The sequence below is a fragment of the Ranitomeya variabilis genome, chromosome 1, assembly GCF_051348905.1.
Source record: "Ranitomeya variabilis isolate aRanVar5 chromosome 1, aRanVar5.hap1, whole genome shotgun sequence".
In the NCBI taxonomy this organism is placed as follows: domain Eukaryota; kingdom Metazoa; phylum Chordata; class Amphibia; order Anura; family Dendrobatidae; genus Ranitomeya; species Ranitomeya variabilis.
In genome coordinates, this window is record NC_135232.1 from 447788186 (window position 1) to 447815241 (window position 27056).

A 27056-nucleotide genomic window follows, 5' to 3' on the forward strand; every position below is an offset into this window, starting at 1 on the left:
AACTCTAACCCAAACACATACCTAATCCCAATCACACCCCTAAACCCAACCCTAACCACACCCCTACCTCCAACCCAACTATATCCTTAACCACACCCCTAACCCTGACACGCCCAACCGTAATCCCAACCGTAAATGTAATCCAAATCCTAACCCTAGCCCCAACCCTAACCCTAGCCCCAACCCTAACCCTTGCCCCAACCCTAACCCTAACACTAGCCTTAACCCTAACTTTAGCCCTAACCCTAGCCCCAACCCTAACCCCAACCCTAACCCTAGCCCCAACCCTAACCCTAGCCATAACCCTAGCCCTAACCCTAGCCCTAACCCTAATGGGAAAATGGAAATAAATACTTTTTTTAATTTTTTTATTTTTCCCTAACTAAGGGGGTGATGAAGGGGGATTTGATTTACTTTTATAGCGTGTTTTTTAGCGGATTTTTATGATTGGCAGCTGTCACACACTAAAAGACGCTTTTTATTGCAAAAAATATTCTTTTGCATTACCACATTTTGAGAGCTATAATTTTTCCAGATTTTGGTCCACAGACTCAAGTGAGGTCTTGTTTTTTGCGGGACGATTTGATGTTTTTATTGTTAGCATTTTCGGGCAGGTGAAATTTTTTGATCGCTTTTTATTCCGATTTTTATGAGGCAGTATGACCAAAAACCAGCTATTCATGAATTTCTTTTGGGGGGGGGGGGCGTTTATACCATTCCGCGTTTGGTAAAATGGATAAAGCAGTTTTATTCTTCGGGTCAGTACGATTACAGCGATACCTCATTTATATAATTTTTTTAAAGTTTTGGAGCTTTTAGACGATAAAAACTATTTTATAGAAAAAAGAATTATTTTTTTGCATCGCTTTATTCTGAGGACTATAACTTTTTTATTTTTTCGCTGATGACACTGTATGGTGGCTCGTTTTTTGCAGGACAAGATGACGTTTTTAGTGTATCATGGTTATTTATATCTGTCATTTTGATCGCGTGCTATTCCACTTTTTGTTCGGTGGTATGATAGTAAAGCGTTGTTTTTTGCCTCGTTTTTTTTTTTTTTTACGGTGTTCACTGAAGGGGTTAATTAGTGGGACAGTTTTATAGGTCGGGTTGTTACGGATGCGGCGATACTAAATATGTGTACTTTTCTTGTTTTTTTTAAATTTATTTAGATAAAGGAATGTATTTATGGGAACAATATTTTTTTTTCTTTATTTAGGAATTTCTTTTTTTTACCACATTTAAATATATATATTTTTTTACTTTAGAACATTGCCCCAGGGGGCATCATGTTATAAGGTCAGATCGCTGATCTGACACTTTGCAATGCACTATGTCAGATCAGTGATCTGACGTGTACTGCTCCTGGCTTACCAGCGCCTGCTCTGAGCAGGCACTTGGTAAGCCACCTCCCGGCAGGACCCGGATGTAGCCCGGTGGCCATTTTGGATTCGGGGCCTGCAGGGAGGAGATGCTCGGTACAAGGTGAGCACATCGCCTTGTACTGAGGGTCTCAGGGAAGCATGCAGGCAGCCCCCTCCCTGCGCGATGCTTCCCTATGCCGCCGGAACACTGCGATCATGTTTGATTGCAGTGTGCCGGGGGTTAATGTGCCGGGGGCGGTCCGTGACCGCTCCTGGCACATAGTGCCGGATGTCAGTTGCGATAGTCAGCTGACACCCGGCCGCGCTCCCCTCGTGAGCGCGGCCAATCGCTATGACGTACTATCCCGTCCCTGGGAATTAAGTCCCAGGTCACCTTGACGGGATAGTACGTCATATGGGGATTAAGGGGTTAATATCTGGTAATGCATTTTTATAATATTTGGGCAAAAAAAGCAAACAGGAACCCCACTGTGAAAAAGTTGTCTTATAATACAGGGAAGGGAGGAAAAGAAACGTAAAATAAAATACTCAGAATATTTGGTTTATAAACCATGCTCGGGTTGATTTAACTTTTTTTTGCTATTTAGAAAATTACAGACATTTTCTAGTGTTTTAACTCCTGTGGAACCGTGCTGCTAAGAAAGCAAAATCATATTATTACTGGAAATGACCTGTTCCAGTTCAGTAACAATGTAGATTGAGTGAAACGTGTTAAATGAGGTCACAGGCATGGCATCCAGCTGTCCATATAAAATAAACATTCTGAAACTTGTACAAGGTATTTTTGTACTTTGCCATATGCACCACACGGAATCACCTGCTTAGAACACACTATTTACAGCTACGGAATGTTCCTTGAGAGCTAGCAGCATCGGACACAAGGACTTTGCGTTGCGAGAAATTGCAAGCTACTGTGCCTCAGTATAGTGGGAAGATTCTGAGGAGATTTAAAAGTCACTCATCCAGAACCAAGTAAAAAGTGTTTTTTTTTTACTAAATCTCTAACATCATTGCCAGAACTTAGCCTATATAGTCACACTTACACACATGTGAATATAGTCTGCAGCTACAAATGGTAATTCCATTCTTTGCAAAGACTTTTGGCTTCTTAAAAGTAAGGAAGAGGTAAAAATGATTAAACTACCAAAGCACGGCTTCAAAAGACAACTCATAAAAAGTGGCTTTTAAAAGGGCCTTATAACAGACATTTTACAGACGTTGCTATTCCTTCTGGGAAAAGTACACTCAGCTTCCCTAAATTGTACAGAAACTCTTACAGAAAATACAAAGTGGAGTCTATAGTATGAGCAGGAAATAACTGTGCTTTACAATGACTATCCATGCTATATTGCAGAGCATATTAATATTGTTTTCAGAATAAACCACTGTTCATTTGTACATTTTGTCTGTTTCTGAATGAGCTGGCAGCGCGGATCATAACCCACAAATCCTCCTATTCAGCGTTTTAGCTACGGCGCGTGTCGACCGGTGGATCTGCGGCAGCCGGCACTATATGCCTATGAATCTTCTACATCAGGTGAGCAGTTACATTACTGGTGAATCTTCCTTTAAATCGTGAGATAAGACACTATCTGCGCTTTTTCTTTCCTACAAGGTATATTACTAGTACTACTAATATTGTTTTCAGAGTATGTTTGGCTAGAAAATAAGTAATATGTTCATTTATGTGTTTCATACAAAAAAAGTATATTGATTTTCAAAATTATATAAGGAAAATGGTAATATGATGTCACTTATTATACTACATGTATTTCAGGTTTTAACACTGATAGTCTAAATTCTGTTATCAATAAAATGATGGTTTGGGTGGTTGGTATCCAACTTCTATGATGATACTTGATTAGCAGAAAGCAGGGTCATTTTGAATCCAAGTCTCAAAATGAGGATGTTGCTATGTGGTAAACAGCTCATCTCCCTTCAAGTGAACAAGACAGAAATGTGACTACGCTCCACATGAACAAGTGTAACACTGTGTCAAATACTTCAGTGAAAAGGTTACTCTCCTGTTAAGTAGGGTTCCTGGTGGTTGGACATTGACTAATCCTGCTTTGAAATGCCATCCATGGTAAAACTTGGAAAAAAAGCTAGCTGTCCACTTAACATTTGCCATAAAAAATAGTGTATTGCAAACAAGCATACATTTTTAACCCCAATCATGGTTCTATGTTTATCTTTAATTAGAAATCCAAGAAACTCTGTTGTCCATAATACAAAATTAATGAACTAAAGTTTTTAGTTTTTCATGGAAAGCAATCTGGTTCCTGAAATGACGGAACTACTTGAGTGTGTCTACTACATATATGTAAACAAGATGGTGTCAGAGACAGTCTCTGAACCTTGGAAGGTCATGTTTCTCGAAAAGAAAGCTGATTGAGCAGATCTCATGAACTACACACATATGCTCATGGAAAAACATTTATGTAAGAACTTGGAACTTGAATAAAACACACTCATGGGCCAGAAAATAGTTCCTGATGAATAATAAAAGCACTCGGCACCTCAATTTCCATGGATGCAAAAAGACTCCACACAGAAATGTTTGTTTTCCTAACCACAAGAAGCTAAGGTCAACCTGATTAAACCACCATTATTCAACACCAGCTACTTCATTGAACTATATATGCTGTTACAAACCACGCACAGTCAAAAAGTGTCAAACGACCTCAACAGTGAAAAGTATGGCCTAGTTCACAAGCAGTCATAGTTATGGATTTGCAGAACGATTAAATTAAAGACTGCAGGACTTTCCAGCTTATCAAAACACTAGAAACTCTTGGACTTTCTATGACCATCTACAAAAGTCTGTTAATGCCTACTAAACTACTAAAAGCCTCAGGTAGATGGATTTTATGTGATTCACAATGGTATATTTACAAGTTAAAAATATTATTGTTGAGAAAATTAACTTTGATTATGCAAATGAGTTTGGAAGTGCCCTGAGCTCAGTCTCAGTAATGGCACAAGCTATGCATTTGCGTAGTACACCAGTGATGAAGAGAGTACTGTAGAGCCATTGGATCAAGAACACAAGACGCATGTGTGATATTTCAGTGAATGTCAATGAATGATGGAGCCTTCAATGAGAGGAATTGGACAGGATTTACTAAGGAGTTTTGGAGTGCTTGCCAGGTTGAGACTAGCTTTGGGAAATTTAAAAACATTTTTTTCTCTACAATGCTAAAGCTGGCCATACAAATTAGAAGGCTGCCGGCCAAATGATGCTTCAGCTGATTATCTAGATATCTGCCCTTGGATGCAGACAAAATTCACAAAACTGTTTTTTAAGCTGAAAATTCAGGTAAATCATCAATATAGGGAATCACTTACCTCCACCACAAGATTCAGAGCACTCAGAAAAGCCCTCATACTCCCAGTCATAGAGTTCATCAGTATCCTTTATTCCTCCATTCTCCAGTTCCTCTTCATCAGTGTTGAATTCTGTTGTTTCACCATCACAGGATCCACTATAACACGTTCTTTGACTGGCCGGTTGTGGACCCTCACATTCATCTAGAGGCAGATCAGCAATTGTCTGTGCAAATGACAAGAGCACTTGGCACTTTACACTTCTTTGTTGAACACCTGCCCCACAGGAAACACTACATGGGGACCATGGTTCTGGAATGAATCTGTAAAAGAGCACAAATAGAAGCATCTAGTAATTGTTTCAGAAGTAATAAATTAGGTCCTGGGTCCACCATACAGTCAAAGATCTGACTAAAGACCCAGAATCAGTATACAAAGGACAAAATGGACACTAAAATAATGAAAATAAAGCAGAGTTGTGATGCTGGTGGCAACTTCTGGCAGACTATAGTCATTCTTCTATTCTAGCATAACAGCTTATATAAGGTGTATAGAAAAAATCTATCTAAGGGTACAAAAAACTTACTCAAGAGAGTCCTCCCTTTATTTACCATGAAATGTTTAAAAATTTGAGAACTGCTTCAACTTAATGAAGTGTCTGCACATGAGACCTATAACAAATATATAGATCAATGTATATAGATTGTATATATTGATTTAATGAGTGAAATAAGGTAAAGTTCAGAAGTATATTCATTCTCCATCCAGACTTTACTAGTCCCAATAGTTTTTGCTTATGGAGGGACTGAATACAGGCTTTCATTTAGACTGCCTCTTCTGGAACATAAAACCCCTTTCTAGTTATGACAAATAATTTCCTCTCATTTGGACTGAAGTAAAATTGCTGATTGTAAAATACTGCCCTCAGTCCATCAAATACTTTCTTTAAGACAGGCCCATAAAATCATATAATGGGGAGAGAAACTGTCTTGTCACACAAAAATGACATAATAAATATGAAGATAAATAGTATGAATATACCATTAAGATCATTTAGATAATCTCTTAACAGACATTGAGCACCTTTGTATAGTCACAAGAGAAAGGTTCAGGTTAGATATCAACTTAGTGAACAGAATCTCATTGTAAATTTACTTGAAACTTTATGTAATATTTCACTACATTTTTAACAATTTGACACATAAATCTTCATTCACCTTTCTTAGGCTATTCATAATTTAAGCAAAAAGCTGTAAAAAAACCCTGTAAATTAAGTCACAAAATCAATATCCATCTCAATTCAATTTATACATTCCCACCAAAAGTGCAGCATAGTGAATTTGTGATTGAGTTGTGTCCTGTAGATCCTGTAGGCGTTAGTCACTGGAACCTTGTATTAGAGATGATGACATAATTAAATGGGATTTTTCTGAGTTTATGAAAAGGCCAAGAGTAGGGTATAGGTTAAATTTAAAAAGATTCACGGTGGTATTACCACAGCAATTGGCTACGTAGTTCACATGGATAATTGATAGTGTGGTCACTACATGAAGTAAACAACACTGCTGAAGACAATCGGATCAGCCATACTACAGAGGTGAGGGATTCAAGCAGTGACATTAGGTTTTATTATGTAATTCATCCCATTCCCAGTTTTCATCCACTTTGCTTTAGAAATTTCAAAATCTCTTTTAAAGACAGCACAATTGTAGCTTAAAGGGGTTGTTCAGTCTTAAACTACACGTCTGCATTTACTCTATGTGACTACAAAGTTGTGAATCCTCTCATTCCGCACTGCAAGGATTCTCCGGTGGCAGTGCTGGGGCGCTGCGGTCATGTGACCACAAGTATGTGATATGGCTGTGGGCGGCGGTCTGGTGACTGTAGGTATGCGACATGCATACTTCTGGTAACATTCGGACTAGACTCTTTTTGACCTCACTCAATACACTTGTATTGAGCGAGACCGCGTCCATCTAGTCTAGTGTGGCTGGGAATATGCATATCACATACATGCGGTCACCAGATTGCAGCCCCCCAGCGCTGGCACTGGAGAATCCTCGCAGTGTGCAATGCGTGCTATGTCCACAAATTTGCAGTCACGTAGAGTGAATGCAGAATTGTAGTTTAACACCAGACAAACCCATTTAAAGGTACTTTTATAACACAAATGGAAAAAATATAATTTCATATTTGCAGCTAATTATAAAGCCTGCCATATAGTACCACTATTTCCAGGATGCTGTAAGTTTGGATACATAAAATACATGACAAGTACAATAAACAAGACCTGACAGTGACAGACTGACACAGAGGGAAATAGTACCATGCCTACCTGTGCTTACAAACAACAAGTAACAGGGGGAGATAAAAGTTGACCAAATGTAAAAATGTTGGAAGCATTTAATGTGTATGGAACTTTTCCTGATTTCATATGATGGAGAAAAGAAGAGTCAGAAGTGTAGGATTTCAGCATGTCCTATTTTTTGTTCCCACAGGAGACAATATGCAATAAACACGCATGCTCGGCCAAGGCTGCATGTTTATGGTAGAGCCAGGTAAAATTGAACAAGGCTCTGGCCAACAGCATAGTTATAGCCATAAGAAAAAAAAACTAAGTTGCAATATGGCTATGATCAAGTTAAAATCTTAAATGGTCAAGTGTAAAGTTAATTTCACAAGAAAGTAGCAATTATGAATGGTGGCAAACTGATAGAACCCAAGAAATAATTGGGCTAAAGAGAGCAAAATGGCATAACACTCATATGGCAAGTGCTAATGATATAATGAATGCATGTCTGATGTAGCAGCAGCTGGAGTGGTGAATGCCTCCTACCAGCCATCCCGTTGGGTAACATATAGAATTTTATGTGTGCACATATTACTACACCTGAATGTGAATGGTTTCAGAGCAAGCCAAGCCTGAATATTAGTATTATAATATAATACATGACACTAGGGCCTTTGTTAGGTATAGTCGTAAAATGGAGAACGCAAAGCCTAGCGTCATATTCATTCTGCCTGCTAATGTGTGTTATATAGAAAAATAGATCCCAGCAATGTAGTAGCTCGCCACATGGGCTTCATTTGCAATATAATACAGTGTATATTAAGTAGCCCTACATGGTAATTCTACTCCTCTGAAAGGAAAATTTATTTGACTACATTAAGATTTCAATTTCAGCCCCATAAGCTCCAGCATAGAGAACAGGGAACTCTACAGATCAAAGCTGTAAATAGCCCCCATTAATCACGCTGCAACGGGAAATCGACATAAGCTGCATATTAATAATAGCATTTCTAGTTTCCTTACAGAAACTCTGTGGTTACTGTGCTGAGTACTTTAGCTTCATATCCTTTCAATGACTTTCCGAAAACCTCACCTGAATAATTACCTGTAGGAGCATCACATTTTATAATTTTTCACAAATCATATTCACGCCTCTGGTTTTCCATTAGCTTTTTTTTTAACAATATAAGGACAGTCCTGAGCAGTAATATATTCGGAATCTTACACTTACTAAATGAGAAAAGGGAAAGCTACTAATAGCAAACTATGGAAAAAATGAAATATTCTAAACAACGACATATTGCGCCTTGTTCTTTCAGCAAAAGGAAAAGTAGTTATATGTAAAAAAATAAATAAAAACAAGCTAAAAACAATAATTTGGTTTATACAATGCTACAGTGGTTTTTAACCCCTTCATGACCGTGGGATTTTTCGTTTTTCCATTTTCGTTTTTCACTCCCCTCCTTCCCAGAGCCATAACTTTTTTATTTTTCTGTCAATTTGGCCATGTGAGGGCTTATTTTTTGCGGGACGAGTTGTACTTTTGAATGACACCATTGGTTTTACCATGGCGTGTACTAGAAAACGGGAAAAAAATTCCAAGTGCGGTGAAATTGCAAAAAAAGTGCAATCCCACACTTGTTTTTTGTTTGTTTTTTTTGCTAGGTTCACTAAATGATAAAACTGACCTGCCATTATGATTCTCCAGGTCAGTACGAGTTCATAGACACCTCACATGTCTAGGTTATGTTTTACCTAAGTGGTGAAAAAAAATTCCAAACTTTGCAAAAAAATAAATAAATAAAATTGCGCCATTTTCCGATACCCGTAGCGTCTCCATTTTTCGTGATCTGGGGTCAGGTGAGGGCTTATTTTTTGCGTGCTGAGCTGGCGTTTTTAATAATAGCATTTCGGTGCAGATACGTTCTTTTGATCGCCCGTTATTGCATTTTAATGCAATGTCGCGGCGACCAAAAAAACGTAATTCTGGCGTTTCGATTTTTTTTCTCGTTACGCCGTTTTGCGATCAGGTTAATGATTTTTTTTATTGATAGATCGGGCGATTCTGAACGCGGCGATACCAAATATGTGTAGATTTGATATTTTTTTTATTGATTTATTTTGATTGGGGCGAAAGGGGGGTGATTTAAACTTTTATATTTTTTTTATTTTTTTCACATTTTTTTAACTTTTTTTTTTACTTTTGCCATGCTTCAATAGCCTCCATGGGAGGCTAGAAGCAGGCACAGCCCGATCGGCTCTGCTACATAGCAGCGATCATCAGATCGCTGTTATGTAGCTAAAATGCAGGTGTGCTGTGAGCGCCGACCACAGGGGGGCGCTCACAGCCACCGGCGATCAGTAACCATAGAGGTCTCAAGGACCTCTATGGTTACCTTCCTGACTCATCGCCGACCCCCGATCATGTGACGGGGGTCGGCGATGCGCTCATTTCCGGCCGCCCGGCCGGATGCGGTAGTTAAATGCCGCTGTCTGCGTTTGACAGCGGCATTTAACTAGTTAATAGCGGCGGGTGATCGCGATTTCACCCGCCGCTATTGCGCGCACATGTCAGCTGTAAAAAACAGCTGACATGTCGCGACTTTGATGTGCGCTCACCGCCGGAGCGCACATCAAAGCAGGGGACCCGACATCGGACGGTATAGTACGACCGATGTCGGGAAGGGGTTAAAAGCTTTCAAAGGTCACCCTTAAACTGATTATGTTTTTGTGTTATACCTGTTTTTTAAAAACATTTTTGCTATATTTTTTCATATCATGATCTTTATTAAAAAACAAAATTTGTAATTTTACAATTTTTACACTGCCCTTTTTTTAGATTAATTTTACTGTACATTGAGAAAGACTTTACAGCAGTTTCCTTAGAAACTAGAAATTAACGAGAAAACTACAAAAAGATTATCTTGCACACACTACTTATTTTAGGATCATGCGGAAAATTTTGCAGACACATGATCTTGTAGAAATGTAGCAAAAAATAGAGGGATTACCGTATTTCAATATTTTGTACATATCACCCATCTCTTAGCATTGAACTTGATTATATGTGTCTTTCTTTCAACCATAATAATAACTACGGTATGTAACTTGCTATTAGTAAGAAGCTAATAATTAGTAATGGCATATAGTAATATTAGATACATGATAGTTCTGGTAGGTGGCTGAAAATTGGTTTGACTGTTAGAATTCTGTGCAGTCATTAGAAAACCTATAAATAAGACATGTAATAATAATAATAATAATAATAATTTTTATTTATATAGCGCCAACATATTCCGCAGCACTTTACAACTTATAGAGGGGACTTGTACAGACAATAGACATTACAGCATAACAGAAATCACAGTTCAAAACAGATACCAGTAGGAATGAGGGCCCTGCTCGCAAGCTTACAACCTATGAAGAAAAGGGGAGACACGAGAGGTGGATGGTAACAATTGCTTTAGTTATTTGGACCAGCCATAGTGTAAGGCTCGGGTGTTCATGTAAAGCTGCATGAAAAAGTTAACAGCCTAAGTATGTAGCAGTACAGACACAGAGTGCTATTAACTGCATAAAGTGTATGAGAACAGGCAACACAGGGATAGTTAGGTTAATGCGTTGAGGCGGTAGGCCAGTCTGAACAAATGCGTTTTTAGGGCACGCTTAAAACTGTGGGGATTGGGGATTAATCGTATTAACCTGGGTAGTGCATTCCAAAGAATCGGCGCAGCACGTGCAAAGTCTTGGAGACGGGAATGGGAGGTTCTGATTATTGAGGATGCTAACCTGAGGTCATTAGCGGAGCGGAGGGCACAGGTAGGGTGGTAGACTGAGACCAAAGAGATGTAGGGTGGTGCTGAGCCATGGAGTGCTTTGTGGATGAGGGTAGTAGTTTTGTACTGCATTCTGGAGTGGATGGGTAGCCAGTGTAATGACTGGCACAAGGTAGAGGCATCGGTGTAACGGTTGGTGAGGAATATGATCCTGGCAGCAGCATTCAGGACAGATTGGAGCGGGGAGAGTTTGGTAAGAGGGAGGCCGATTAGTAGAGAGTTACAATAGTCCAGACGAGAATGAATAAGTGAGACAGTAAGAGTTTTTTCAGAGTCGAAAGTAAGAAAAGGGCGAATTCTAGAAATGTTTTTGAGATGCAGATAAGAAGAGCGAGCCAATGATCGGATGTGGGGGGTGAATGAAAGCTCGGAATCAAGGATGACCCCAAGGCAGCGGGCATGTTGCTTTGGAGTAATGATTGAACCGCACACAGAGATGGCAATGTCAGGCAAAGGTAGGTTAGTAGAGGGAGAGAACACGAGGAGTTCAGTTTTTGACAGGTTCAGTTTCAGATAGAGGGAGGACATGATGTTAGAGACAGCGGTAAGACAATCACTGGTGTTTTCTAAGAAGGTCGGCGTGAAAGCAGGAGAAGAGGTGTATAATTGGGTGTCGTCAGCATAGAGATGGTACTGGAAACCAAATCTACTGATTGTTTGTCCAATAGGGGCAGTATACAAAGAGAAGAGGAGGGGGCCTAGGACTGATCCTTGAGGAACCCCAACAGTAAGGGGAAGTGAGAGGAGGAGGAACCAGCAAAACATACAGTGAAGGATCGGTCAGAGAGATAGGAGGAGAACCAAGAGAGAACGGTGTCCTTGATGCCGATGGAGTGGAGAATAGTGAGGAGGAGCTGATGATCCACAGTGTCGAATGCTGCTGAGAGATCCAACAGAATTAGCATGGAGTAGTGACCATTAGATTTAGCTGTTAGTAGGTCATTAGAGACTTTAGTGAGGGCAGTTTCAGTAGAGTGTAAAGAGCGGAAGCCAGATTGAAGAGGGTCGAGAAGAGAGTTATCTGAGAGATAGCGGGTAAGACGGGAGTGGACCAGGCGTTCGAGGAGTTTAGAGATGAAGGGAAGATTAGAGACAGGTCTATAATTAGAAGCACAATTTTGGTCGAGGGAGGGTTTTTTAAGTAATGGATGTATGATGGCATGCTTAAATGAGGGAAAAATACCGGAAGTGAGGGAAAGGTTGAATATTTTTGTTAGGTGAGAGGTGACAGCCGGGGAAAGGGACTGGAGGAGATGTGACGGAATGGGGTCACTGGCGCAAGTGGCCGGGCGAGAAGATGCAAGGAGCCTGCTTACTTCTTCTTCTGTAACTGGTTCAAAGTCAGAGAGTGAACTTGATGCAGTGGGGGAGGGAGGACAGTGCATGGTATGAAGAGATTGGGAGATGATTTCCTGTCGAATGTGGTCAATTTTTTCTTTGAAGTAATTGGCCAGATCGTCAGCGCGGAGATCTGTGGTTGGGGCCTGCTCTCTTGGGTTGAGTAGGGACTGGAAAGTGTCGAAGAGACGTTTAGGGTTATTGGACAGCGAGGTGATGAGGGTGTTGAAATAGGTTTGTTTGGAGAGGTGAAGGGCAGAGTTGTATGTTTTTAGCATGAACTTATAATGGATGAAATCTTCGGGTAGATTAGATTTTCTCCACAGACATTCGGCGCACCTGGAGCACCGCTGCAGGAAATGTGTTTGCAGCATGTGCCACGGTTGTCGCCGTCTGTGTCGAGTGGTTCTATGTATAGGAGGTGCAGCTTCATCCAGGGCACTTTGCAGGGTTTCATTGTAATGCTTCAGAGCAGAATCAGGACATGAGATGGAGAAGATTGGGGCCAATGAGGACTGCAAGTTCTTCATAAGTTTCTGGGTGTTAATGGCCTGTATGTTTCTATTCTTTTCCTCCTTCTTGTGAAGGCTTTGGTTTGTGGTACTTTGTACCATTACTGTAAAATCTTTGACATATTCTGGTCAAGTATATATTAAGTAGTATTGTGTTTTCAATTATGCTCTTGTCGTCTCCACCATTTTTGTGCCCTCTGTACCATCTTTCCCCGTGGGTGGGTATCCACGTAGGATCCTAGTATGGTTATTTTATCTGTTTTTATTTTTTCATTAATGGTTTTCTTTTCCTTGATTATATATTTATTTCTTGCAGTTTTAACGTATTGATGTCTGAGTGTGTCTTGCACCATCTTGTATGTATATCATCTCTGGCCGCAACAGAATGATTTCCAGCATATTGCAAGCTCCACCGCTCCACAACAAAATGGACTCGATTTGTCTTTCAACTTTGATGTCTCATATTGCTGTTATATGTTTTTCTTTGCGGTGGTATACATACTGACTGATTTGCTGGAGTGCGCGTGCGCCGCCTCTCTCCCTGTCCTCTCCCGTGGCGGCGTCTCCCCTGCCTCGCGCGTGCGCTCTGGGTCTTCGGTCCCAGGCGCGCCTGCGATGCATGACGCCCTCTACGGCATGGGACTCGGCGTGCGGCGTGCGCACGCGCCGACACATCCAGCTTCTATTGGCTGCCGCACTACATGTGACCGGTCACATGGGGTCAGGTCAGCCACATTTAAAAGATGGCGGGTACGCTCAGGGGCATCTCCCCTTGATAAAGCAACTTAAAATCGTGGGCGAAACGCGCGTCGGGGACTGTGCCTAAGGATCTGTCCGGGTGTGCGCCACTCTGGTGCTCAGCAGCGGTAAGAGTTACCTTTATTATCTGTCACTTTCACGCCAGGTTGGCTTATAGACTCACATGCTATTATAGCAATAGGTCTCTTACCAAGTATGGTTTGCATGCTGGCTCCATAGGTGACGCACACCTGGTGATCCCCACTCATTCTTTTTACCATCCTGGTTGTGTATTTTATTAATTATCCATTTTTACACGGATTAATTGTTATGTATTTATATCAATAAAGTATTTATTACCTATATACTCCAAAGTCTCTCCTTTTCTTCTATGGCCTATATGGAGTTGGTTTCTTATGGTGAGGGGTAGTTTGGCACTATTTAGCGCTATCTCACCCCTCCTAGTATCTAGTATGTTGCCTTGTTTTGGTATTATGTTTCTATAAGTGTGGAAAGTGGGGGTGACCTGAGCGGGATGGCAGTTCTTGATAGAGAATGAAAGAAGGTTGTGGTCAGAGAGCGGGAGAGGGGAGTTTGTGAAATCATCCAGTGAGCAAAGCCGGGAGAAGACCAAGTCAAGGGAGTTTCCATCTTCATGCGTTGGAGAGTTAGTATGCTGCGAGAGGCTGAAAGAGGAGGTTAGAGATAAAAGGTGAGAAGCAGATGGGGAGAGGGGAGAAGCAATGGGGATGTTGAAATCACCCATGATAAGGGTGGGGGTGTCACAGGAGAGAAAGTGTGGAAGCCAGGTGGCAAAATGATCCAGGAACTGATGAGAGGGGCCAGGAGGACGATACACCACCGCCACTCGCATGGAGAAGGGGACGTAGAGTCTGACATCATGGACCTCAAAGGAAGGGAATACAAGTGAGGGTACTTGGGGGATAACTTGGAAGGTACATTTGGGTGAAAGGAGCAGACCAGCGCCTCCACCTGCTCTGTTGTCTGATCTTGGGGTATGAGAAAAGTGTAGTCCACCATATGAGAGAGCAGCAGCAGCGGTGGTGTATGACTGCTGGATCCAGGTTTCAGTAAGAGCCAGGAGATTAAGAGAGTTAGAAAGGAAAAAGTCATGAATGAAGGAGAGTTTATTACACAGAGCGAGAATTCCAAAGGGCACAATTGAAAGAGACAGAAGGCATGCATGGAATATTAATAAGGTTAGAGGGGTTTCTGGGTGTAGCAATTGGGAGGTTTGACTGGCTATAACATGGGGGGCCGGGGTTTGGAGAGATGTCTCCAGTGACTAGGAGAAGGAGGATAGAAAGAGTGAGCAGATGGTTAAGTGATTTGTGAGAGCGTCTCTTGTGTTGGATGGTGGGACTGAATATATCTGCGCTGTTAAGAAATGTGAACAGAGCATGAGTGCTATACATAGGAGAGGCAAGGACAGAGGGGCCGATATGGATGGAGTGTAAAGAGTTTATGCAAGGGCGGTGACTGTGAGTGAATGCAGCAGCCAGGATATAGATAATACAAATACCGTATTTTCCTGCGTATAAGACGACTTTTTAACCCCTCAAAATCTTCTTAAAAGTCGGGGGTCGTCTTATACGCCGGGTACAGATAAAATATGCATATGGTGGGTGGGGGGGAGTGGTCCCGATGACGAAGAGAGGGGGCGTCTCACAGTAAAGTGTGAGTGGAGTATATCCCCCTATTACCTCATTGCGGCAGCGTGCGGGTCTCTGTGCTGGGAGCGGCAGCTCCTCTTCGTGCCGTGGGTGCTCTGTGCTGTGGGGCGGCGGCGCATCTTCGTGCCGTGAATGCTGTGGGGCGGCGGTGGCGCATCTTCTTGCAGCGTCGGGGCTCCTCCGGCATCTCCTCCAAGAACGGAGGCACTGGCAGCCTCATTGCTGTGATGCGGTGACCTCCGGGAAAATGGCCACTGCTCAGATTCAGATCTGAATCTGAGCATGCGCCGCCCCCAGCGGCCATTTTCCCGGAGGCCACCGCATCACAGCCTCCGGGAAAATGGCCGCTGCTCAGATTCAGATCTCGTCTCCCGAGATCTCGGGAGACGAGATCTGAATCTGAGCAGCGGCCATTTTCCCGGAGGCCACCGCATCACAGCAATGGGGCTGCCAGTGCCTCCGGGGCCTGGAGGAGATGCCGGAGGAGCCCCGACGCTGCAAGAAGATGCGCCGCCGCCGCCCCACAGCACCCACGGCACGAAGATGCGCCGCCGCCCCACAGCACAGAGCACCCACGGCACAAAGAGGAGCTGCCGCTCCCAGCACAGAGACCCCCCACGCTGCCGCAATGAGGTAATAGGGGGATATACTCCACTCACACTTTACTGTGAGACGCCCCCTCTCTTCGTCATCGGGACCACTCCTCACGCCAAAAGGCACATATTCACCGGCCCTATAAGATGACATACGGCGTATAAGAAGACCCCCGACTTTTAAGAAGATTTTATATTTTAACTGGAAAAGTTGGGGGGTCGTCTCATACGCCCAGTCGTCTTATATGCCGGAAAATACGGTACATATGGTGAGTATTTGTCCTGTTCCAAATGAATAGGGAATAGATTTAGATTGTCTTACCTGTCTCCTGCCCTGTCTAACTGTCATGTTATAACTGCCGAATACTTAGAAAAAAATACTTTGAATAAAAGTACACGAATAATAGTGCACGAATGCACCCCTGCATGAATGCATCCCCAAAGTGTGTCTACATTTGTAGAAGGCCAGCTCTTAGATCTCACTTTTTTTTTTTCTCATTACCAATCAATCTAACTCAGTTGAGACAGCAGGACACAATAAATGTAGTGATCAGATAAACAAATGTCCAGGTCTACATGGATCATAAACCCCTTTGAAACAGTTATATGATCTCTCTACATAGGGACAAGCAGAAGTGAGATAAATATCTATAAACACAAACAAATGCATAATAAGATGACTAACATATATAGATATATGCAGGATGTAATGTCTAATGACTGATGTATAGATTCATTCAGTAACAAATAGTCATGGATAAAAACAAATAAATCAAAGCAAAATATTAAAATATCAATTGCAGGTAGCTAAAACTTACGAAGGTTCTTCAGATACTGCTGTGGCCTCCTCCAACTCCTGTGCTTGCTTGTACCATGGCAACTTGGCTTCCACGGGTAGTTTTTCTGTATGATAAAAAAATACGTCATGTTTTCACGAAAAGCTAAACTCTAAAGTAACAACAAGATATTATTCTGCCTGCTGTCTCCGGTTTGTACCGGACAGTTAGTGTCCGGTGCTAAATACCAAACACAGACTTATTCCGGAAGTCCGTTTCAATGTCCTGAGTTCTGGGGTAACTCCATTGCAGATAGAGTGAGTGAGAGATTTTTTTCAAGTTCAAGTTAAGTTCTGGTACCCGAACCGAACTTTGGACTAAAGTATGTGTCAGGTACAAGAACTCGAACTTCGATGGGTCCGCTCATCCTTAATGAAAAGTCTTCACAGAAGGAAGCTTCCTCCAACCCACCTCAAGCATCCACTGTAATTTGGAGACCAGAAGTGACTATTCTGTATGTGACTGCAGTTGTGACAAAGTTTATGAAAAGCAGCTTCTCCAATCCCTTTAAAATGAATGACACTATAAAAGACCTTGCTTTTTCCATTAGAAATAAAATTTCATTTTGCTCCCCAATTAGTTTCTCAAAAGACTGTATTCATGTTAGGTGAAGGGGACCCTTCCTCTGACCCAGAGGATGTTATGGTTCATTTACATGACTCTCTTTCCCTCTTTACCCTTTTTTCCATTTTTTTTTACTCTTTCCCTATCTCTTCCCTCTCTTATGTTTACCTTACTCCACGCCTGGGATCTTACTTCATAATTTTTTCATGTAAATACATGCAATTGATGCTAAAAATCATTTTTGCAATTGTATTTTATTACACTGTTTGCCTCCTATAGCCGCTGTATTACATGGATAATTGCTGGCAGCAGAGTGAGTCAATGGGGTTGGCCAAATTATCTTTATTTAACAGATTTATTATGGTAATGATTTTGTGACACTATTATATAGGTATGCCAGGTCCTCATCCTGCTCTTAGTGCTGCTTTCCTCGCAGCTCTCCAGCAACAGCCAGTGTAATACAGCGGATAGCGGAGGAGGCAAAACTATTAATGTAACTCATTTGCAAAAATGATATTTGAATGATAAGAAAATAAAATGTCCCAATGGTGGACAACCTCTTTAATTGTGATTGAGACAATAAACGGCCCCAAATCAGTAAATATTTGCCGATTGGCGGCTGTTTAATAGCTTGTTTACACAGAAAGAACGCACTTTCGGTGCACATTGAGCAATCTGCAATCACATAGGCTGCCAAGTCCAGTTTACAGAAGTACTGCTGAGAACGATGATCTTTTATGCAGCACCAAAGATCATTTCACCTGTTGAGCAAAAGTGTTGCTTGTTCATCGGGTGACCAGCAGCCTGTTTTGAGAAATGAGCGATCCTAGCTAATTCAGATCTGTAATAGAAGGTAAAGACCCAAAGCAGAGAAATGGGAGATGGTCATAAGTGGCATGCCTCCAAGTTTGACTGCAGGCTCATTATTTTCCGGAATTTACATGTTTTAAACAAAATTGCTAAAAAAGTTTGTTTTTTCTTGTTTTAGAAACATTTTAAGCCTTTTTAAAGATAGCTTAAAGTTATGGGCAGTTGAGGTAATGAGAATACTGATGAAATATGGATTTAATTTATCATTTTTTTATGTGTTTAGTAATTATAAATATCTTTTTACATACACCTAACATGATTTTACTAAACAATTGCATATATGAGAAACAGTCACCATTAACATTAGTATTTGATGGGTGAATCAAACTTTCACTCTCATATTCTTCAATATACATGCACCTTAAGTCAATATACAGTACATATAATGCTGCATAACCGTTGCTCCCTCATGGACCGTTCTGTGGCCTGGTAATGAAAAACGTAGAATACTAAACTTACCCCAGGGTAATAAAGCAGCTAATCTTTCATTTAAAAGAAACAATATCAATTTCATAGTGTTTTATATTTTCACAAGTAACCACTTTCTAATTGCTTTGCTTTAGGGTGGATTTTATTAAATAAGTCATGGTAAAATTTGGCCTCCTTAGCAGTGCTTCCTATTATGCATCACAACTGGAAAGCCACCAAATTCCACCCATTGAACTCAAATGACCTAGAAATTGCTATAGTTTCTCAGTCTGTTTCCTTAGAGTCCCTTCCCCCAGTGAGCACAACTTATAATAGACACAATTTTGACATTACATTGGTTAATAAGGCAGTTGGAAATTGCAGAATACTTTCTGCTGACTTGCAATATTCGTAGGTGATAGCTATATAAAAGGTCCTATATAGAAGAACCAGTTATAATAAACAGATCAGCAAAAGACTATAATAAGATGCATTATTCTTATAATGATACATGCTGTTAGTTTCAGTAATGGAAACATAAAAATTGAAAGATTTTAACTTGCAGTACAGCAGAAAGACGTGTATGATAAAGAGTGGTTGTGTTACAGCTGACCGAGCAGTTGAAAAGATAATATAGTTTCCTCTTTTTTAAATAAAACATAATTTAATACAGTGACTCGCCTATCCCTGAAAACACATGTTAAAGAGATAACAAACAGTTTGGAAGCAAGAAATAGCTATGTCGAGAAAACCAATAAAATAAACTGGGCCCACAAGTTCTGAAGAAGCTTTACAAAAGTAATATGAGACCCAAGATGGTGTCTGCGAAGATAATCAAGTTGTTGCGTAAAACGTCATAAAAAGGTAGAATATGTAAGCTTTAAGATGAAATCTGTACTTGAAAACTTTAAGCAGGAAAGAAAGAAAGTACAATAAAAAGGACAAAACACATCTTATCAGCTCATCGATGGAGTTACACTTCAAGAATGAAGAACATATTTTGTTTAGTTATTACTGATGAAAAACAGGACATAAAATGTCAAACACACTGTCTTATTCTCCAGTTCATTTCATTTTTCCCTCAATTAGCCAACGATAATTCTCAGATTTTTGCTCTCAAGGTAGTGAAATCCGTGCAAGGAATTCATTTGCTGACAAGGGTGACTGATCTTGATCCAATGTTATGGCAAACTGTTGTATCTATAATTTCCTCACATATGGATACAGGTTTAATTGTCCTCTATGTCATGGTATGAGAAGCTATATACTGAAAGCACATTGGCCCTGTGTGGGAACTGCTAAATTGCAAGGTATGCTAAAGCGTTGTCAATTCACATCTGTAACAGAAGGTAAAGACACAAAGCAGAAAGTTGGTAGATGTTTATATGTGGCAAGCCACCCGGCTTGACCCCAGGCTCATTATTCTCAGGGTTTTACAAATTTTAAACAGAATTGCTAGAAAGTCCTTTTTCTTCACGAAGTGTAAACTTTTTAAACCATTTTAAAGATGACTTAAGCTTATGGACAGTTGAGGTAATGAGTATGATAATGAAATATGGATTTAATTTACTAAGTTTTCTATATTTAGTACAACCCTACTTTGAAAAAAAATGGAACACTTAAAAATGTAAATAAAATAAGAATGGAATGATTGAAAAATCTCTTATCACCATACTTTATCCACAAACATGTATCAGAATTTGAAAGTTAGGGTACCGTTACACTAAACGATTTACCAACGATCACGACCAGCGATACGACCTGGCCGTGATCGTTGGTAAGTCGTTGTGTGGTCGCTGGGAGCTGTCACACAGACAGCTCTCCAGCGACCAACGATGCCGAAGTCCCCGGGTAATCAGGGTAAACATCGGGTTACTAAGTGCAGGGCCGCGCTTAGTAACCCGATGTTTACCCTGGTTACCATTGTAAATGTAAAAAAATCAAAAACACTACATACTCACATTCCGGTGACTGTCACGTCCCTCGCCGTCAGCTTCCTGCACTGACTGTGTCAGTGCCGGCCGTAAAGCACAGCACATCGGTGACGTCACCGCTGTGCTCTGCTTTTACTTCACGGCCGGCGCTCACAGTCAGTGCGGGAAGCTGACGGCGAGGGACGTGACAGACATCAGAAGGTGAGTATGTACTGTTTTTTTTTACATTTACAATGGTAACCAGGGTAAACATCGGGTTACTAAGCGCGGCCCTGCGCGTAGTAACCCGATGTTTACCCTGGTTACAAGCGAACACATCGCTGGATCGGTGTCACACACACCGATCCAGCGATGACAGCGGGTGATCCAGCGATGAAATAAAGTTTCAAACGATCTGCTACGACGTACGATTCTCAGCGGGGTCCCTGATCGCAGTAGCGTGTCATACACAGCGAGATCGTATGGATACCGCTGGAACGTCACGGATCGTGCCGTCGTAGCGACCAAAGTGCCACTGTGAGACAGTACCCTTAGACATTTTTCAATTTTATTTAAAAAGATAAACATAATTTAGAAATTGATGGCAGCAACACATCTCAAAAAATGGGAACACGGTTAACAAAAGTCTAGAAAAGTAAGTGATACTAATGAAAAACAACTGGAGGGTCAATTATTACCCAAATCACTTGACAGTGTATTAAAAAGCATCTTAGAGAAATGGAGCCACTCAGAAAAAAAGATTATCAGAGGTTCACAATCTGTGAACAACAGCAGATTGCGAGTGCATCTCCTATATACTGCCCTCTTCAGGTCAACCCACAGATTTTCAATTGATTTCAGGTCTCGGATCTGGATGCGCTATTCCAAAACTTTGATCTTCTTCTGGCAAAGCTATTCCTTTGTTGATTTGGAGGTGTAAAATTCCTCTTCAGGTTTTTAGTATAGGTCCAAATGTTTTGATCCAAAATTCATTGATATCTGGAACTATTCATAATTCCTTCTACCTTAACTAAACCTCAAATTCCAGTCCCAAAGCATTTTCCTGCTTCTACCATGCTTCATTCTCGGTATGTTCTTTTGGTGATGTGTTTTTGGCTTGGTGCCAAACATACCTTTTAGAATTATGGCCAAAAAGTACAACCTTGGTCTCATCAGACCTTAATTTTGCTTTTGGCAGACATGATGCAGGTTTTGGTAGAACATACCCAGGCTTGAATGTTTTCTTTCTGTAAGAAAAGACTTCTGCCAAATTTGAGCCACTTTTTAATGACCCTCTTTACAGTGTTCCACTGTGCATCTAATGCCTTGGAATTTTTTTATATCCTTCTCATTACCGATAACTATCAAAAATGTGATCCCTTTGTTGCAGCAACTAAAAATGCAACTAATGTAACTAAGAAAATGTCAGTGAAATCCTATTAAAAAAGCTAGAGGAATGGAATGCATGAGTGTCATGCCCGAAGGAAGCCTTTTCTATAGTCCATGCTCAAAAAGCCTGCCTACAAATTGTCAGGGCCCCTGATGAAAAATATGAAGACTCCATACTTTGCAGTGACGATAAAGGTTTTTGGAACTGATTTGTTGAAAATTGTATGGCATTGCAAAGGTGAGGAGATACAAATAAAAATGCATGGTGCCTACAGTGAAACATGATCATGGACATGTCCTTATGTGGGGCTGCATGAGCGCTCCTGGTGTCAAGGAGCTACATTTCATTGTCGGCATCATGAATTTACAGATGTACTGATCTACATTGGAAGAGAAGATTCTACTGTGCCCTTGTACACTTTTCCAAAAAGACAATTATCAAAAACAAACATTTAAGGCCACTGTTGCATTTTTGAAGAACAGAGTGAAAGTGATTCAGTGGCCAAGTATGTCTTCTGATTTTAACCCAATCAAACATCTATGGGTAATTCTGAAGACATAAGTTAAGCATCAGTCGCCATCCAGCATCCAGGCACTAGAAGAGGTCATTTTTGAAGAATGGAAAAAGGTAGATGTTACAATATGTCAACAACTAGTTCATTCCATGTCCAGAAAATGGTGCTTCCTTAAAAATCATGTAGGTCATAAAATATACTAGATATAATTGTTTTTGATGTAGGGTGCATTCATTTTTGTATCACCTAATTTGACTAAAATGGAAGATTTTGTAATAAAAGTTATACTACTAACACTACTTTCATGTTATGGGTTAAAAAAAGTTTTTATGAAACTCAGTCTTGCAAAATTTGGGAGATTGTTTTTGTGTTCAGTGAAATATTGATTAAAATCATACTTTTCAAAAGTGGTGTTCTTATTTATGCGGAACACTGTAAGTAAGTGTGTTGCACATATTGCACCCAATTTACAACCTTCTTGGGTGAATCAAACTTTCATTCTTATGTCCTTTATACCTGTAGTATAATAATAATAATAATAATAATAATAATAATAATAATAAAACAATGAGCTGAGGTCCTAAGAGTTTTTAGTGATAAATCGATCTCCCTGCACTGCCAACCAGCCGCTGTGGGGACATTGAGCAGGAAGGGGGGCCCGGTGCCAGCGCTGGGCCCCACATCTGTCATTGCAAGTTCAACTGTATCAGCTTAATGCCAATCCAATTGAAAGCAATAATGAGACAGGGAGCTACACGCTCCTTCTCCCATCATTCCTCCTGTGTCTCTTGACAAGGATGCAGACACCGACAGCGGGCATGATGACATCAGTACATGGCACCCACTGTGCTGAGATAAGGAGGTGCTCGGAGCAGTGGGGGAATGAGGAGGAGAGGTAAGTATTATATTTTTTTATAGGGAGTGCATTACACTGTATGGAGGATAAAGGAGAGTGCCCTACACTAAATAGAGGTCTCTGGGGAGTGCATTATACTATATAGAGGCCTATGGGGAGTGCATTATACTATATAGAGACCTTTGTGGAGTGTATTATACTGTATAGAGTCCTTTGGGTAGTGCATTATACTCTATGAAGGCCTATGGGGAGTGCACTGCTATATAGAGGTCTATGGGGAGTGCATTTTACTATATAGAGGCCTATGGGGTTTGCATTATACTATATGAAGGCCCATGGGGAGTACATTATACTATATAGAGGCCTATAAGGAGTGCATTATACTATACAGAGGACTATGGGGTGCATTATACAGCTGTAAGTTACTATTTTTAACTGTACTGTAATCTCATGTATCTTCTGCAGGACTGGTATCTACCACTGTATGGTCACTATATGATGGTAATATCAGTGTTGGTCTTTGTTTAGAATTTTTTTTAGTAACCACGCAGTCATCTGCTGAGATTCTTCTGCATCCACTATTAGGGTGCACCATTATAGTAATAATCAGGGTTACCTGGTAAGCGGACCACTCAGAAGTTTTGCCACCCCCCGAACTAAAACCCTAGCTACACCTCTGTATGTGAGAGTTTACATGTGGTGATCCAAACACAAGTCATGCAGAGGGGCCCTTAGCTATCAATGTCTGATCTTGATCCTTGGGTTTTCTAAAAGAAACGTTGTTGATTTTCTAATTTTTAACTCTCAGTGTAACTATAGTACCAATACATGCCACATAAGTACTATAATATAAACATTGTGTGCCTTCCGCACTAATGCATTACTATTGGAAAAGCTTCCAAATGAGATTTACTACTACCTGTATATACTATAACTCAAGTAAGATATAAACAGATCAGCAAATCTGGAAAATTCCCTAATGCATAAACACAAACATATAGATTGTAATTGAAGCTACATAAATTTTGTGTTTGAACCTTGTCTAGCGCCATGTTAAACAGCAGAAAGTGAGAGACATACCTGCATGCCATGCTTAACCACATTCTAATTAGTTAAGCCTGTTTAGGGACTTAAATTAAATCAGTGGTAACTTTCTAACTAGTAGGCCTCAATCGGCAGGGTATCGGTTGTCAAAACCCTTTATATTTCAATTTTCTGTAGGTTAGAGGATCCCTTCAAATCTAGCTATAGACAAATATCCAAGTTTCCAAATCATTTTAAAAACAATAAATGAAAAAAGACCTGTATTTACAAACAATCTCAATCCAATCACTAACCACAATTTGAAAAAGTACAGGGTCCTGAGTGTCCTTGTTAATCATAGGTAGTCCCTGCTACTTTGATCATGATCTACTTTAATTCAGAGTCATACAGCATAGTTTTCCAAAAATCTTGAACATTTAGGGTGGAACTACAGTGAGATCTAAAAGCTTAGGGTTGAATTAGTGTTGAAAGACATAGGTATGTCTTCTACTGATTAAAGACTGGTTTGTTAAAAATAAAAACTTGGTTTCCATGTTAAATAAAAAAAAGTCTCTATTAATCTTTTCTAGTTAAAGTGCTATATACATAGTGCATGGCATAACTTACCTTTGATCTTAAAGCAAGGTATAGGTACAGTACATTCCTCCTTGATGTGAGGTTTTGTTTTAGGACTGCAGCCCCCTGTATGTATGCCTCTGTGATCAATGCAAAGAACTACTCGGTACCTCAGTCCATGACCACAGGTAACAGTGCACTAGAAGACAATTTATAAGCAAATGTTCCCATTTATTCAGTCTTGTAACTTGTCATCCTTACTTCAGTATTTCATTCACATACAGAATTATAATCACTACTTATGTTATCTCTAACTATTATCAATTTGCTAAGTGATGAAAAATGTGTAGTATGTGACACTCACCGGAGACCATTCTTGAGCGAACCATTTTGGACAATCAAAAATATTGCATGGTTGGACTATAGGCATCTTTGGTGTGTACATACATTTCCATTCTTCCACAGAACTAATTTGTCCCTGCATGTCTTCTTCCACACAGGAGATTGTTCGGCTTTGAATCCCTCCACCACAAGATGAGGAGCAAGCAGTCCAGGGTGTGCTTTCCCACCTAAGCAAGAAACATAAAATATATATCTATGCTAGTACTTAGGCTAGAAGTTTAATCTCTTGACGTGCACTTACAGTTGGCAACTGTCGACAAAAAGATTTCATGCTCGATAATTAGCCAATAGAAACAGTTGCCTATTACTCAACAAACAATTACCAGGGTGGTATTCCCTGTAAAGAAGAGGTTGCAAAAAACCTTGAAACGCATAGACTAAACCACTGTCAAACTTTAATAACTTTCTGGAATCTCATCATTTGGGCAGCACGGACGAAATTCACGTATTCCTTTGCAGAGTTCTGTTTCATGTAGTCGGTGACCGACTTGTGGATCTGTGGCAGCCCTTATCTACACATACTTTGAATACCTAACACCAGGTGAGCAGTTTTTTGTCAAACCGCTTACTCTATTTGTGGGATAAGACACTATTTTGTGCTTGTGTCTCCCTCTTTCCTCACAATACGGAATTACATGTGTTATAAAGATAAGTAAGTGCACTGGGCATCTCATCTTTATAGTCCATAAGGGCAGAGAATGAACATTTTTTTTACCTCCCCAGAGTAAAACTTTAAGCTTTACAAGCTGTGCGAGAGTAGCTCATGGTTCACCCACAGATTTAGGGTCTACCAAGGGAGGGACACCTGGATTGACCCCTCTGAATGCCCTACTGTCTGGGGGGTGAGTGGGAAAATTGTGAGGAAATTGATACACCCAATGCTGGATAAACGTTATCATGTCTAGATAGATCACTTTTAAATCCCAGTCTTTAAGACCCTCTCTGAGGTACAGTTGCATGCAACACCATGTGAAGAAATCAGAGAGGTCTCCCTTAGGCTACGTTCACATTTGCGGTCAGCGCCGCAGCGTCGGGCGCCGCAGCGTCGCCGCATGCGTCATGTGCCCCTATATTTAACATGGGGGCGCATGGACATGCGTTGTGCTGCATTTTGCGCCGCATGGCCGCAAGCGTTGGACGCAAGAAACGCTTCAAGTTGCATTTTTTTTGCGTCCAACTTTCGGCCAAAAAGGACGCATGCGGCGCAAAACGCAGCGTTTTAGCGTGCGTTTTGCAGCGTTTTTGTTTGCGTTGTGCGCTGCGGCGCCGACGCTGCGGCGCACAACGCAAATGTGAACGTAGCCTAAGCAGCTAATTCTGCAACTGCTGAGAAAGGGTGACAGTAGAGCCCAATACAGAAACAACAGGCTTGTGGTCAAGTATAAGGACAAGAGAGATGTCCTTATCTTGAACACCATACAATGTGACCACAGCTACCTTGTCACTGTCTGAGGTACCACAACAGACGTCCCAAAGCCAGATTATATAACGAATTATAATAAATTCATGGGGGGGGGGTAGATCTCTCAGATTAGGTTCTCAAACCATAAAGTGCCATGTGAAAAACAAAAGTATGGTACAAAAAGATGGCTGTGCACATTGTAAAGATGGCACTGTACAATACATCTGTGCTTTTTCAATGTGCAGACAATACAGGGAGCTTCCTTCAATTTCAGGATGTAGTTATCAAGGCACTAATGTTTGGCAGTCAAGAAAGTCAAGGTCCCAGTACATCTGAATCTGATGGTGCCCATATTATACCACGACAACATTTTCCCAGGGAGGTTCCCCAAACTGCTAGGAAGAGATAAAAAAAAAAAAAAAAAGAGTATGCTCCAGGAGGGGAACACAAAATCACACAATTTACCATAATGAAATCTGAGAAACCCGGCCATAAGGATTGCTTCAAAGCGCATCACACATCCATAAATTGATAAAATTTGGTATTACCCTGTTAACACAACACATTTTTATAATCTGATGTATTCCGC

General features: G+C 40.7%; 1 protein-coding gene across 4 annotated transcripts in view; it reads right to left on the reverse strand.

Moving 5' to 3' along the window:
• The window catches only part of ADAMTSL1 (ADAMTS like 1), a 481733-nt gene that overhangs the window by 159438 nt on the left and 295239 nt on the right, over positions 1-27056 (reverse strand). For all 4 annotated transcript variants that reach the window (XM_077249770.1, XM_077249780.1, XM_077249791.1 and 1 more), the window contains 4 exons: positions 25028-25232; positions 24715-24862; positions 16532-16616; positions 4734-5035 (listed from right to left, as the gene is read on the reverse strand). In XM_077249770.1, the coding sequence (XP_077105885.1) occupies positions 4734-5035; positions 16532-16616; positions 24715-24862; positions 25028-25232 (740 nt within the window). The remainder of the gene's footprint in view (positions 1-4733; positions 5036-16531; positions 16617-24714; positions 24863-25027; positions 25233-27056) is intronic.